At 32.5% G+C, this 12500-nt stretch overlaps 2 protein-coding genes across 3 annotated transcripts in view; one reads left to right on the top strand and one right to left on the bottom strand.

Moving 5' to 3' along the window:
* Positions 1–12500, bottom strand: part of LOC142350947 (calcium-binding protein 39-like) — a 613053-nt gene that overhangs the window by 247550 nt on the left and 353003 nt on the right. The gene's annotated exons all lie outside the window — the stretch shown is intronic.
* The window catches only part of LOC142350604 (uncharacterized), a 59239-nt gene that overhangs the window by 336 nt on the left and 46403 nt on the right, over positions 1–12500 (top strand). Inside the window, exons 2-6 of one of the 2 annotated variants that reach the window (XM_075402494.1) lie at positions 2784–2994; positions 3560–3733; positions 6415–6642; positions 8343–8446; positions 11619–11823. In XM_075402494.1, the coding sequence (XP_075258609.1) occupies positions 2784–2994; positions 3560–3733; positions 6415–6642; positions 8343–8446; positions 11619–11823 (922 nt within the window). The remainder of the gene's footprint in view (positions 1–2783; positions 2995–3559; positions 3734–6414; positions 6643–8342; positions 8447–11618; positions 11824–12500) is intronic. The other variant, XM_075402495.1, reaches the window with a different exon arrangement.

Genomic DNA, 12500 nt, shown 5'->3' with positions numbered 1-12500 from the left:
TTAGAACATCAATCAGGACTGTTCATTTCACAATTACCATAATTCACCAAATGAAAATTTACAACCCGACTTTAATATCCACACCTCTATATGATCCTATAACTTTTTAGTTATATTCTCGAAAATTAAATGATTGATCTCGTAGTCTGTTATTGGACCTTTTTTATGATATAATCTAATCTTGCGAGATTTTAAGCGAATTGTGATTTTGAGTTGTTTTTTTAACAAAATTATATGATTTTTACTTATATATGATTTATATCTATCAAATTTGAAACGCTAATATACGAAAACTGCCAAAAAACAGACTTTTTCGCTGGCCGCAATGTCAATACTCTACTTGATATATAAAACGTTTGTTCTGCTGTTTCAAAAAACTGGTTGGTTTAATCTCAGGGTCTAAACCTGAAAATATGATCCTGATTGGGTAAAGTTTAAAGACACATTTTGCGAGAGACTATATATGAAATGAGAGTGTTTCTTCTGCTCAGATTGGTATTTAGAGCTCAAATTTAGTAAAAAAAAAGTAAAAAAAAGGTTTTCGTTCTTTCGTTCTGCTCTAAACTAAATTATGTCTGATCAGCTAAAAAGTCTTTGCATATATATAGCGTCATCAAAACCAGGTTGAGTTGCATTTTTAACAAAAAATATGCAAAAATACCATATACGATCTGTGAGACAAGTTACTATAAGTAACACATTACATAAATTTCAAGACTCTCAAGTATGAGCATATCTAGATTGAGTAGATCTAAGTTTCTATAGTTTTTGTTTTATGTAATAAGATAATTTTCATCTTTTAGTATTTTACATGATACCCTCTAATGCATAATAAATTGAAATCTTTTTGAACGTCTTTAAAATATATGAGCTAAATTTAAAATCAATTAGTGGGCAAGAGACTAGCGAGCACGTGAAAAGTATCCGGAACCCAAAAAAACTTAAGCCTTTACAATTGCAAATTCCTCGATGAGGAGAACCCAATGAAAAAAGTATATTAAAAAACACAAAAGAGAACAACCTTTTCCGATGCCCCATCTTAGGGATACTGGAATATTTTTGTTAAAGCTGAAAATAGACTAATGATGATATTCCAATCGGGTTTTGTTTTACTCGTGAAAATAACGGTTTGCGTTTAACTGCTATTCATGCTTCTTGTTTTTAAGTTAAAATTGTTGTACAAACTTAGATCGCATTCGAGAGCCGTTTTCGTAGAATCGCTTCGACCTTTCATCGGAGTTTTAGAGTTCAAAGATATGGGAAAAGGGATAAACTCATGAGAGGGAGTCTAGGGAATAAACTCCCACTGAAAAAAAACCTAACTTTAAATTGACAATAAAACTCCGAGAAATAAACCCTAGCAGTCAAACACCGACAGAGTAAAACCCCGACTGAAGTAAAGCTCTCATTCAAAATCGATTTTGGGTCATGATAATTGGTTCGTTTGTGATAGCTTCATCTTTAGTCTAATCGGCCGCTAGGTCAAGCCCATGGCGAGGCATCGCCAAACTGTTTAATTTCGAATCTCTTGCACTGATAACTGGGGGATTTATTTCCAGTGTTTCCTTGAGTGGTTCATTTCCCATGTAAAAAAAGTTCAATGTTTCTGTCAATTTTTTTTTCAAAACCGCCTGAGAGTAACTGCGTCCGATAGGTACCTGTCAACGGCATCTAGGAATTCGCATAATTGGTTGACTCGTTTTTATGAAAATTGTAAATCGGATTCAAAAACCGCAATCACCAAACAAAAAGCTGTTAAAAACTTAAACCATATATTCAAGATTTATTAATTTTTTTCAATGCAAGCTCGAAAATTTTCGTATGATGTCTCAGATCTGGCTCTTTTTAGGTTTTAGAGATAAGAATAGAGGAAAATTTTGAGAAGTTCTAATTGTCGCAAATCAGCATTTCAATTTTTTTTTTCAGAAAACCAAAAGCACAATGAGTTAGCAGTTGTCTGCGCATTATAACTTTATAACAAACTCAACCTCCAGGTTATAGACAGTGAACCTTGACTCAATTTGGAAAAAAAATTATAAAAAATGATACGTAAACCAGTAGATTAAACAAGTAAATGGTTTGCCAGCGTTATGATTTGTTATACAAGTAAATAATTCATGCTATTGTTTATCTCCATATCGTGTCATTCCGTTTTTGTTTAAATTTTGTTTATATTGATTTCCGCATTCATCTTTTTTATTATAAGACTACTGAACTGGTGACATCAGAGCGAAATTGCAACTTTTGTTACGAAAGTCAATCGAATGTTTTCATTCACACTTTTGTGGTGATGTGTGTTTCACAGTGACTTTTTCAGTAATCTTTTTTCTTATCAAAAAATTTTGACACAGAAAAAAAATTATTACAACTTTTTCTCACTTTTGGCTTTCCTTCGAAAAATATTTGGCCAAATTTTCTGATCAGTGCTTTTCAGACAGATTTCAGATAAAATGAAGAAAAAATAACCAGATGATCAGATTTTTACATGCTCTCATATATATTAATTATATTAATTTCAACAAGTTTTTTAAAGACAATAACGTATTGAAAAGAAAAGTTCCTCCGTCAATCTAACCTTTCGTTTCTCTATTGGTTTAACTGCAATATAGAAGAGTCTCTTTATTCCATTTGTTGTTGAGCTCGATGTATTGATCTTAAAAAAAATTCAAACTGCCCGAACCTTAAAAGTATTGTTAAATCAGAGAGCAATATGTCAATCAATAGTTATAGATCGCAAAATTACTTGGAATATGTTATAATTAGTGGCCATGCATTTTTTCCAGACTGTATGTGACTTTTGCATTCAATGACATCATTCCTGGCTCGAATTACACCTGGACTGTGATTGCGACCAGCCGGGGATCGAACCCACTCCTGCGGTTTTACTCGTACTCAGACAAAAGTCCTCCTATGGTTCCTTTAACAATGCTCGAAGCTGCCGCTACTCTCAAACAATATGATACTTTTGTTTTCACAGTTGGAAATGAACCATTCGTAAGTGTATTACCACCCTTTCCCTAAAAAGGGGCTTTTTTCCTCCATTTATGGAACTGCACTGCTTCGGTCTTTGACTTTATCGAAACAAGGTACGATTTAGAAAGTCGACAGATTTTAGGCACTCAAAGACAATTTCACAAATTTCATAGCAATCATCATAAAAAAATTAAAACATTTTCAATCATTTTGATGATTTCGATGTTTTCCAAGAATTTTTCCGCCCAATTTGGGTGAAATCCTCGGATAAGAAGATTTAGTGATGACGTCACTGAGAAAGTCTGGCAATAATCGAAAATCGCGTACTTGTTCGAGAAATAAGTCTGAATTTTTGACGTGACATTACCACAATTACTTAACCTTTTGCTTCATAGACGCATTTTGCAGGTTTACAAATGACATCATGATTTTTCAAAAACAGGCTTCTTATACAAAAATCGGTAAATCTAGAATTTGACAGGATCTGCAGAGATCTCGTATTTTAAAACTTGCGGGTGAATGAATCAAGGTAGACTAATCCCCTTTGCTTTGAAAACTTCACATTAAACTCCAATATTTGCTGCAGATAGAGGGATCAACAACAACAGTCCAATTCACATTAGCCCAAGAGAGAAGAATTGAAGAATACAGAATCAATGACGTCACTCATAACCGACAATTGACACATGTTATTGCAACAGATGAATGGACTTTGAATGATACCACGGAGTTGACCCCTGGGAAAAGATATTCTTTCGAGGTTTGTTTTCATTTTCTATAAAAACCGAAATTTCGCTCATTGTCGAATATGTGAACTTTTTATACTAAATATGATTTTTGTAATTGATCTATAATCACATAAACAAAGATGCAAGTTTCCAGAGCCGAAATCTGCAAGGGTTTACTTTGAGCCTTAAAGTTTCTAAGACCTCAATTTAGATTTCTATTAAAAGAGTGCTCTTTGAAAATTATACAAAATCTTTCCCTTTTTTCACCTTTAATTTTAATTGTTTTCTTTGACAGCTTTATTGTTTAACGATAAATAAGTTTTTAATTGTTTTCAAACAGATTTCGGAACAATTTTATTAGTCCTGTGGTCTTTCACATGACCGATTTTTTGCATGACCGATTTTTCATCTGACCCTTTTGGATTTTTGTTGTTCAAAAACGTGATAAAAAGTTAGCACCAGGAAGGCATTAAGCGGCTGAGCAGCTCTCTTAGTGCCTTGCGTCTCTCTAGTCTCTAAATCTGCAATGGACTAATACAGGTTTGCAGGACAATTTCATGGTGTGAGGAGCCCTTCTCATTCTTATAAAATAAATGAAGGATTTACAAACACCAGTTTGAAAAAATGCATCCGGTTTGCGTGACAAGATCTGCGAGTTTTAAAATAAAATTTTCAGTTTCAAAGATTAATTTCTTCGTGAGTTTTTAAGACCACATTTTTCAAGAAAGTTACTGAGCACAAAGAAACGTGAAACAATGTTATGTGTCAAAGAAAAAATAAAAATTTCAATCTTATCACTAAGAAAGAGAAACTCAACAGAAGCAATCAACACTGGCTAATGAAGCATTTTGTAATAGTAATACCACCCTGTTATCACTTACCCTACTCACTTAGCCTTTTAAAAACTGTCGATAACAAATAATCAAAAACTAACATTTCAGCAAGGCTGCAAAATCAGAATGCAAAGTCATAAGAGTATATATTTTGTTCGATTATGAATTTGAATGAATCGGACAGTCTGATTAAGAAGATTATTTTTTTAGCTATACATATGATTTTTTCTGTTTGTCCAAATTTTATTTTGTCTCATTCAACGACTGCAAAAAAGTAATTTTTTAATGAAAACTTTCCTCGAAGTTTAATTTGACGCATTGGTTTATCTTAAATCCCGTTCTCGATACAATAATCTTATCTTATCTGATCTGATACAATGACGTCTGCATTTAGTAGAATTGTGCATTAATGTTGCAAAAAATTTTGTTAGATTAATTGTGGCAGCCAGTTTGATAAAGGGCACATGCTTTATAAGCAACAATGAGCAAAAAATTATCTGAAAAAAGTTTTGCTGAAATCCGTAACAGTTGTTCTAATGTTTGGTATCAGCGCTAATTGTCTTGAAAAGATACACTAGAAAAGTCAATTGTCTTCAAGTTTTCCTCCGCGAAAATAGAAGAAACCAATAAAAAAGAGGAAAATTTTTGCTGCTTCTTGTCCTGAAAGTCTTTTTTTTAGCATCAGATCATTTAAAAATGTAAATATTCCTTACTAATGCTCTGATGTTCCTCAGTTTTTTTAGCTCAGCGGACTATATATAACAGAAAATACATCCTTAAGATTTTCATAAAAATGCTTTGCGTTGTTTAATGCTGTTTAAATATCATCGATGTTTAATGTTGCTCATTGGCTATTTAATGTTGTTGGAAAAAAGTTTTTAATATCCTCAGCTAATTTTGAAAAAAGTTCTCACACTATTCATCGCACGAAGCCTAGAAATTAACAAAACATTTCAAACAAATTTGAGCGCTTTTCACCGTTTTCAACCTCGACCTTACAATTCCACAAAAATCTTTATCACGACCCCAAAAAATTTACGCTTCAGCTAAATTCAGAATCAATATAGAATTTAAGTCATGATCGCAATCTCTCAAGTAAGTTTCATTTCACGTAATGATCAATACGAGCGTTTACCGGTACTAAAAATATATGGATCCAAAGAAAGCGGCTATGGCGCTTTCAAGCGCCGACTTCTGTTTAATGCGGTAAGTGCTTAACTTTTGTGAAAGTGGTTTCCACAAAGCAATTAAGAGCCTTAAAATGAAAAATGGGATCAAATAAATGCGAACAGTAATTTCGTTCGGCCGATTAACGAATGGGTGGGGATAACAAGTCGTATTTCAAGTTTTCACCCCTCCAAAACTTGTCAAAACTTCATACACACACAATGTCGCAAATTTTTTCTATATTGTATCTGTTTAGATCTATTCAGTGAGTCATGGGTTGTCGAGTGACGTCATCACTATAGAAGACTCTCCCCATCCTCTACCTCCGAAAGAAGATTTTAATTCACGAATTGTTACTTCAACTGAAATCACTCTCAATATTCAGTACTTCGAAACAGTTGAGGTAATTTTTTGGTTTTTTTTTCATACCAGCAGATCTTGTTTTATGAGCGCCGAAAGGCACAAAGGTGCAAAATTATCAATAGAAACAGTGAAACAGTCGAGGTATTTTTTTGGTTTTTTTTTCGTACCAGCAGATCTTGATTTATGAGCGTTGAAAGTCACAAAGATGCAAAATTATCAATTGAAACAGTGAAAACAATTTTCTAAAAACCTCCTTTTTTCTATTCAAAACTCATAATTATTACGAAAGGGTCAATAACGATACTTTAAAATGCAAAATATGAAATTACTTCAAGCTATCTTACTTTTAGAGTCTGAAAGTGTCTCTACTCCCAGCAGAAGGCAACTGTGCAGCCGGTTGCTCTTTTCCTGCCCCTTACACCACCTCTGTTCAACTAACTGGGCTGACCCCTGGACAAAATTACAACATTTCACTCTCAACCGAGAGCAATGGAAAAGACAGTGAGCAGGTTGTCCTGTACCAAGGAATGAATCCGGGGCAGATTCTTCAATTCAGAGCAATTACCTCATCGGACAAGGTCAGGAGTATTTTCAGAAAAAGACAAAAACGTGAAAAGTTTTGAATTCGATACAAATATTTGAGTTTTTCCATCTTCTAATCTTTCAATGCATTAAACATCTTTGAAAATATCAAAAAAAATTTCTGATATTTTATCTTCACTGTTAACAACACTAAAAATTGACAATCAGGTAAATTTCTTTAGAACAATATTTTTGAGCTGTTTTTTGTTATAGACTTTTAACCCTTCTATAACTTTCATTGGTACAAATTTTTGATGGCAATTTTATTGTTTGTAACAGAGGAGGTATTTGAACACTAATTAAACAGATTTTGTTTTCCGTAAACAAATTTTTGATAATTTATATATTCTCCCATAAAAAAAAACGTTTTTTTCCGAATAAACCGAATCAATTTGACAACAGTAACCAACCTTGTTAAACGCCAAAACCGTAAATCACCCTTGTTGAGCAAAATATGTATGTCAAAACTTAAGCAAAAAGAATCAACTACCACGAACAATTGGAGAAGCAATCAGAAAAATGGGCGTCAAGAATTTCTTGAAAAGATTTATAAGAGAAATGTTCAATTTGCGTTCTTTTGTCAAGGATTTTGAAAGACTATCTGATATCTATTTTAAAAAACTGTCTCGAAACTCCTGTTACTCAAACTAGATATAAAAATCCTAGTGTCAAACATAAGACTTTTGAATTGGATCTATTCCTCCTAAAACAAAAAAAAATTTCATTCATCAATCCTGTTGAATGCTAGAACCGCAAATCAATTCAACAAAATTCTGTGTCTTCTCTGTCAAACCTGCAGGAAGCACATCAACTACCGCAAGCAAATGTGGAAGCAACGATGAAAAACCTTTTGATAATCACCAGCGTCAATTCTTTCGCCAAAAGATTTATCGAAGATTTGCTTGCTTCCGTCCCAATTTTTAAAAGACTAACTTATATCTATTTAGTATATCTATTTTATATCTATTTTTTAGAAGCGATAACTCATTTTTTCTGTTGCTCAAACTCTATATGAAATCGCCTTTGTTAACCTCCTGGGTTTCAATTGCATGTTGATTTGTTTTTGTCATTTTGCTTCTTATACTTTGCGTATAAAGCTCACAAAATTTCTGTCAATCTTCAATATTAACAGTTTTTGAATAAAAGTCTGAATAAATAGGAGGAAACGGGAATACATTATCTAAATTATCTTCAACAATTTTGAATTGCCAAAGTACTGTTTAATTTGAACAGACTTTCTTAAATGTATACGTCTGATATTCTTTTGAATGTATACGTTTGAAAATTTTCTGCAAAATTATTTTAATTGTTGAATAGAAGATAAAATTTACTCTTTTTTAATTGGGTAAAATGAAACTTTTTCACTTAAAAGTCTTTTCGCTTAGATCTTTAATTTGATTTAAAAAAACCTTTGAAATTTGAAGTTATCTGTTTGTATTGACTTTCAAAATGTGTTTGACTTCAAATCCGGCCTAGAATGACATCTGATAGTTGTAGTTTAGAAAATATTAGCAAAAAAATTCGTTCCTTGAAATTGCACTCAAAGAAAAATTAGACCTCCGTCCAGTTTCTTAAGTCCTCGAAGCGTGTAATGAATTTTTTGATCACAAACTTTTGTTCCCCAATTTTTTTCAGTCCACGGAATGATTTTAAAAAAAACAACTTCACAATTTTTTCTCGTTCTCTGACTTTTCAGGTTACAATTGAGTTTCAAGTGGAATCCGGAGTTGGATCAGAGATTAATGTTGATTACAATGGAAAATATACTGGACACAATGGCACTGCTATTTTCCCATACAAGTAAGTATAAACTTTTTTTGATCGTTTTGACGGGGTGAAAACTCAGGTTAAAAAGATGTACAGTTATTTTTTTTCCGATTTTCCGAATTTTTTCTCCTTTTTATTGAAGTTTTATCTACATTCAACTTCTACATCATTTTTCAAACAAGTTTGGAATTAGGAATTATAGGGAGAGATTTTTTCACTACGTGAACTCATTGTTGTTTATAAGTTCGAAGTAGTAGCTTTATATCTTTGATCACAATTTGTCGTTTGTTGTTGTTTACCTTGTAGCAATATAATCTATCAGTACATAAAAGATAATGGGAGAAAATTTTTTAGATGAATACGCACAAAATACTCGGTTTTAATCTACGAACAACAACATATGGACAACAAACTGTCTACTCTTTAAGATTTGAATTTTTAATCTTTGATTTTGAAGATAAAAACTGAGACCTTTGTTGATTATTGCCGACAAAAAACTTCGCAGAGTGTTTCAAAGAAATTGAAAACTTCAACGAATATTCTACCCATGGACTATCATGCTTATATTTCATAATTTTTGCTAAATCTTAAGTCAGTCGCGTAAAAACGTTGTTGTGAAAATCTAGATTGACTGTGCAGCATCCTGCTGATTCATTAAGATTGCTGTAGCGGAAAGTCAAGATACTTGCCTTGCATAAAACAGCCGGAACTCAAAAAAGTTGTCAGTTGGCGGAACTCATTAAAGTACAACAAAATATGTCAGATAAGAAAAATGAATTTTGAAAAGTTCTAAGATCTTCAAAAACCCTTTTTTTCACTGAATAGACAATTTGTTTTCAGGGGTTCAATTTTTTCTAATATATATTTTTGTTTTCAAGGCCAAAAATTCCATAGTCTTTTGTTTCTCAAAGTCGACAGAAAGAATAATTTCCAATTTTGCTTGAGAAATCAACAGAAAATTGACTGAGTGATACAAACGTGATTCCCTTTTTAGTGAAAGAAAATTGAATACAAATTTTTATAAAAATCGAGATAGCAAACTAAGCGCTTATTTAGCAAAATAAACGCGAAAATTAACATTTGAACTTCTTATTTCGTTAGCGTTTTTAGACTATAATTCAGTCTCGTCAGATTTTTTTTCGTCGTTTATCTTATTTACTGAACTGCCTTGGAAGAATAGGGAGAACATTATGAACAAATATGTTAACGTTTTTGTTCAATTTTTACTATTTCAAGCTTAACTTGTGTTTTCAAATTAGTTCGAATTTTTGCCAATTAGTTCTATTCTTCTTAGTTTTTTTTCTAAACTTCTGCTAAAGAAGGAATTAATTTTATTATTTGAACTAGCTGTGCAGGAAATCATTTTTTTCCCATTTTTCCACTCATCAGAAGTTCATTTGTTTCTTTTTCAGAAGCTTTCAGAACTGTGATTTCATCAGATAAGATCAATTAGTATTACGAATTAATCTTTGATACAAATTGATCAAAATTTCGAAAAAAAATTATGAGAGTTTGATGGAAATCTAATCCACGAGGCTGAAAATCGAAACTTTGTCGGGCACTCTTATGAGAAGGGCACTCTTTTTCTTAGCACTGTCCTTGTATGGAACCAAGGAAATCATAAATTTTATTTCCTAAAATTCCCTATTTTCCCACTTTCATAAAAATTAGTACCTAAAAATGTTAGTGTTTAGGAAGAGAAATATCAAAATGACTTGAATTTTACATTCAAATTCATTTTGTTTGAAACTCTTTAAACCTTAACTAGTTAGAATAGATTTGTCCTATTTGTACTTTAATAAACATAACTTTACTCGCCCTAACTCGCAGCATTTTTTACTACCACTTTACCGTAATTTCACCTGACGAGTTAAGGCCTCACTGGCGTACCAAAGACCTTTATTTTACTCTCACTTGCCTTAAAATTACCCTAATTGTTACCTTTACAATAGGGGAAAATTTCTCTTAGCTTTGCTTGAACTTACCATAAATGTTTTACTCTAACTTACTTTACTTTCAAGGTAAACACTTGAGTTTAATTAAGGCATATAAAGGATTTTGGCGCTACACTTAAGGTAACTAATTAGAATAAATTTCAGGAATGTTAGAGTAAAGTTTAACGTCTTTTCTACGGATGCAAGAAAACTTTTCAAGTAAAGTTTAGGTAAAATTAACTTTTGTTATGGTGAGTTAAGGAAAGGGAAATTGAATTTGCCTTGACAGTTGAGGTGAGTTATTTTTTAAGGTAAAGTTACCTTAACTACATTTACTGTGAAGCATCTGTTGACCCTCTAAAATGACACAGACAAGTACCTGACAAAAATTTGCGCTTATTGCAATCTTAAGGATTCAAGATAAGGTATCTAAAAATTACATAACGTTCTGTTTTCATTACACAAGCTAAATAAATGGGTAACGTATTTATGGAAAATAGGGCTTAATTTTTTTTGTAAAACGTTTAAGAAAAAGCGTCAGAAATCAATTTAGAAACGCGAGAGATACTCTTTCTTGTTGTTTTTGTTGGTCTTAAGCTTAGAATTAATGGATTGTCTTGGCAAAATAAAAGCTCAAGCTGATTCTGACTACATTATACAGGGTTCTTTGGCATAATTCAACTATTGAAGTTTCATATATGATTATTTATAAATGCTAAGAAGTTTTCATAGTGTAGCAGTAGAAATATTGGATATACACCTCCAGCCAATCACAGACTGAGAAGAAACTATTCTCTTTTATATAGAGAGAACTCCACTAACTATAGTCAGTCTAATAGAGTAGTTGCACGATGTGTATACCTCTGACTCCGGTGTTAACTCTTTTATACATCGTTATAATCGAAGTATACCTTCAGTGTTTTACCGAGTCGATTAGACTGAGAGATATAGGTAAGCCTACTTCGCGCGCAGAAAAAAGTAGCCCTAGCTCTTTATACCTTAAGGCTGTAAAAGGAGTCCATCTTGGGTCTGCATTAATAGTGTCTTCCAAAATGCAAAAGAAGGAAACCATACATGATTTTTGTATGAGTACTGGGAAACCGTACGGATCACATATTACCTTTTACGGCAACTGGGAATCATATATGTCTTTTTATGTTTGGCTAGAACTTTTTTTGCTCGCCAATGTGGGACATTTATGCACTTTGTTCATAGCAAATAAAAATGCATGCAGCGCTTTATGTGTACCTGAAATATTTGATACGTTTCAGAATCAACAACAGACTAATTGTCGCCAACTTAGAGCCCTCAGAAAGCTACACAATGAAGTTGACCTTAAAGGGTCAAGGGGTCAACTTCAGAACGAGAGTGAAAACATTCAAAGTCCATTTGTACCCTTCAGAAGTTGTGATCTCAAATGTTGTGGCGTCGTATCACGAGCTCGCATTTGACTACATTACAGTTGGGGATTTTGCAGTGAGTACGGACTCGGAAAAAAATGTCCCTTTTTTTACTGCTGCGTTTCGTAATAAAAGCACTCAATTCCCAGAAATAATTATAGAATTGTGATAATCTTTAAAAAAAATGAAGTTTCTACAGCGTATTTCTGATCAAAATTCAGCATTTTTCAGAGTCTGTTAAATAGATAAAATTTGGCAGTTTATTCAATCCAGAGTCTATAGTGGTATTTTTCACAGATAATAAAATGACTTTAACATAATTTTTGTTTTAATTTAATTTCTATTTTAAATGAATGAAGATGAACAGCGGACCTAGACATCGGCCTATGATAAGACCGTGCTAAACTAAAAACTGATATGAAAAAAAAACGTGTGTTCCATCAAAAATAGACTATGATATGACATGAGAAATTGAACATAAAGCTGAACATTAGTTTATATTAAGAACTAATGTTCAGCTTTTCAGCGGGACTTCAGATCGAGAAAAACTATTCAGGCTGGCGGTGTGATCGTCCCCAACTTTGTTCTGCTAGTCTTTGTTGGGACTCAAAAAAACCCAGGTGGTCTTTTATTTCACCCAATAAACCCTCGCCTTTTGCTGTACTCAAATATTGAGTTATGTTACAAGCATTTGGTTGAGCTAATATCAGATAACATAATAAAAATAATAATAATAGTAATAGTAATAATAAT

This window comes from Convolutriloba macropyga, chromosome 12 (genome assembly GCF_964194025.1).
Source record: "Convolutriloba macropyga chromosome 12, txConMacr16.3, whole genome shotgun sequence".
Taxonomy (NCBI): domain Eukaryota; kingdom Metazoa; phylum Xenacoelomorpha; order Acoela; family Convolutidae; genus Convolutriloba; species Convolutriloba macropyga.
Note: the sequence above shows the minus strand (reverse complement) of the source record. Positions and strands in the feature narration are given on the sequence as shown.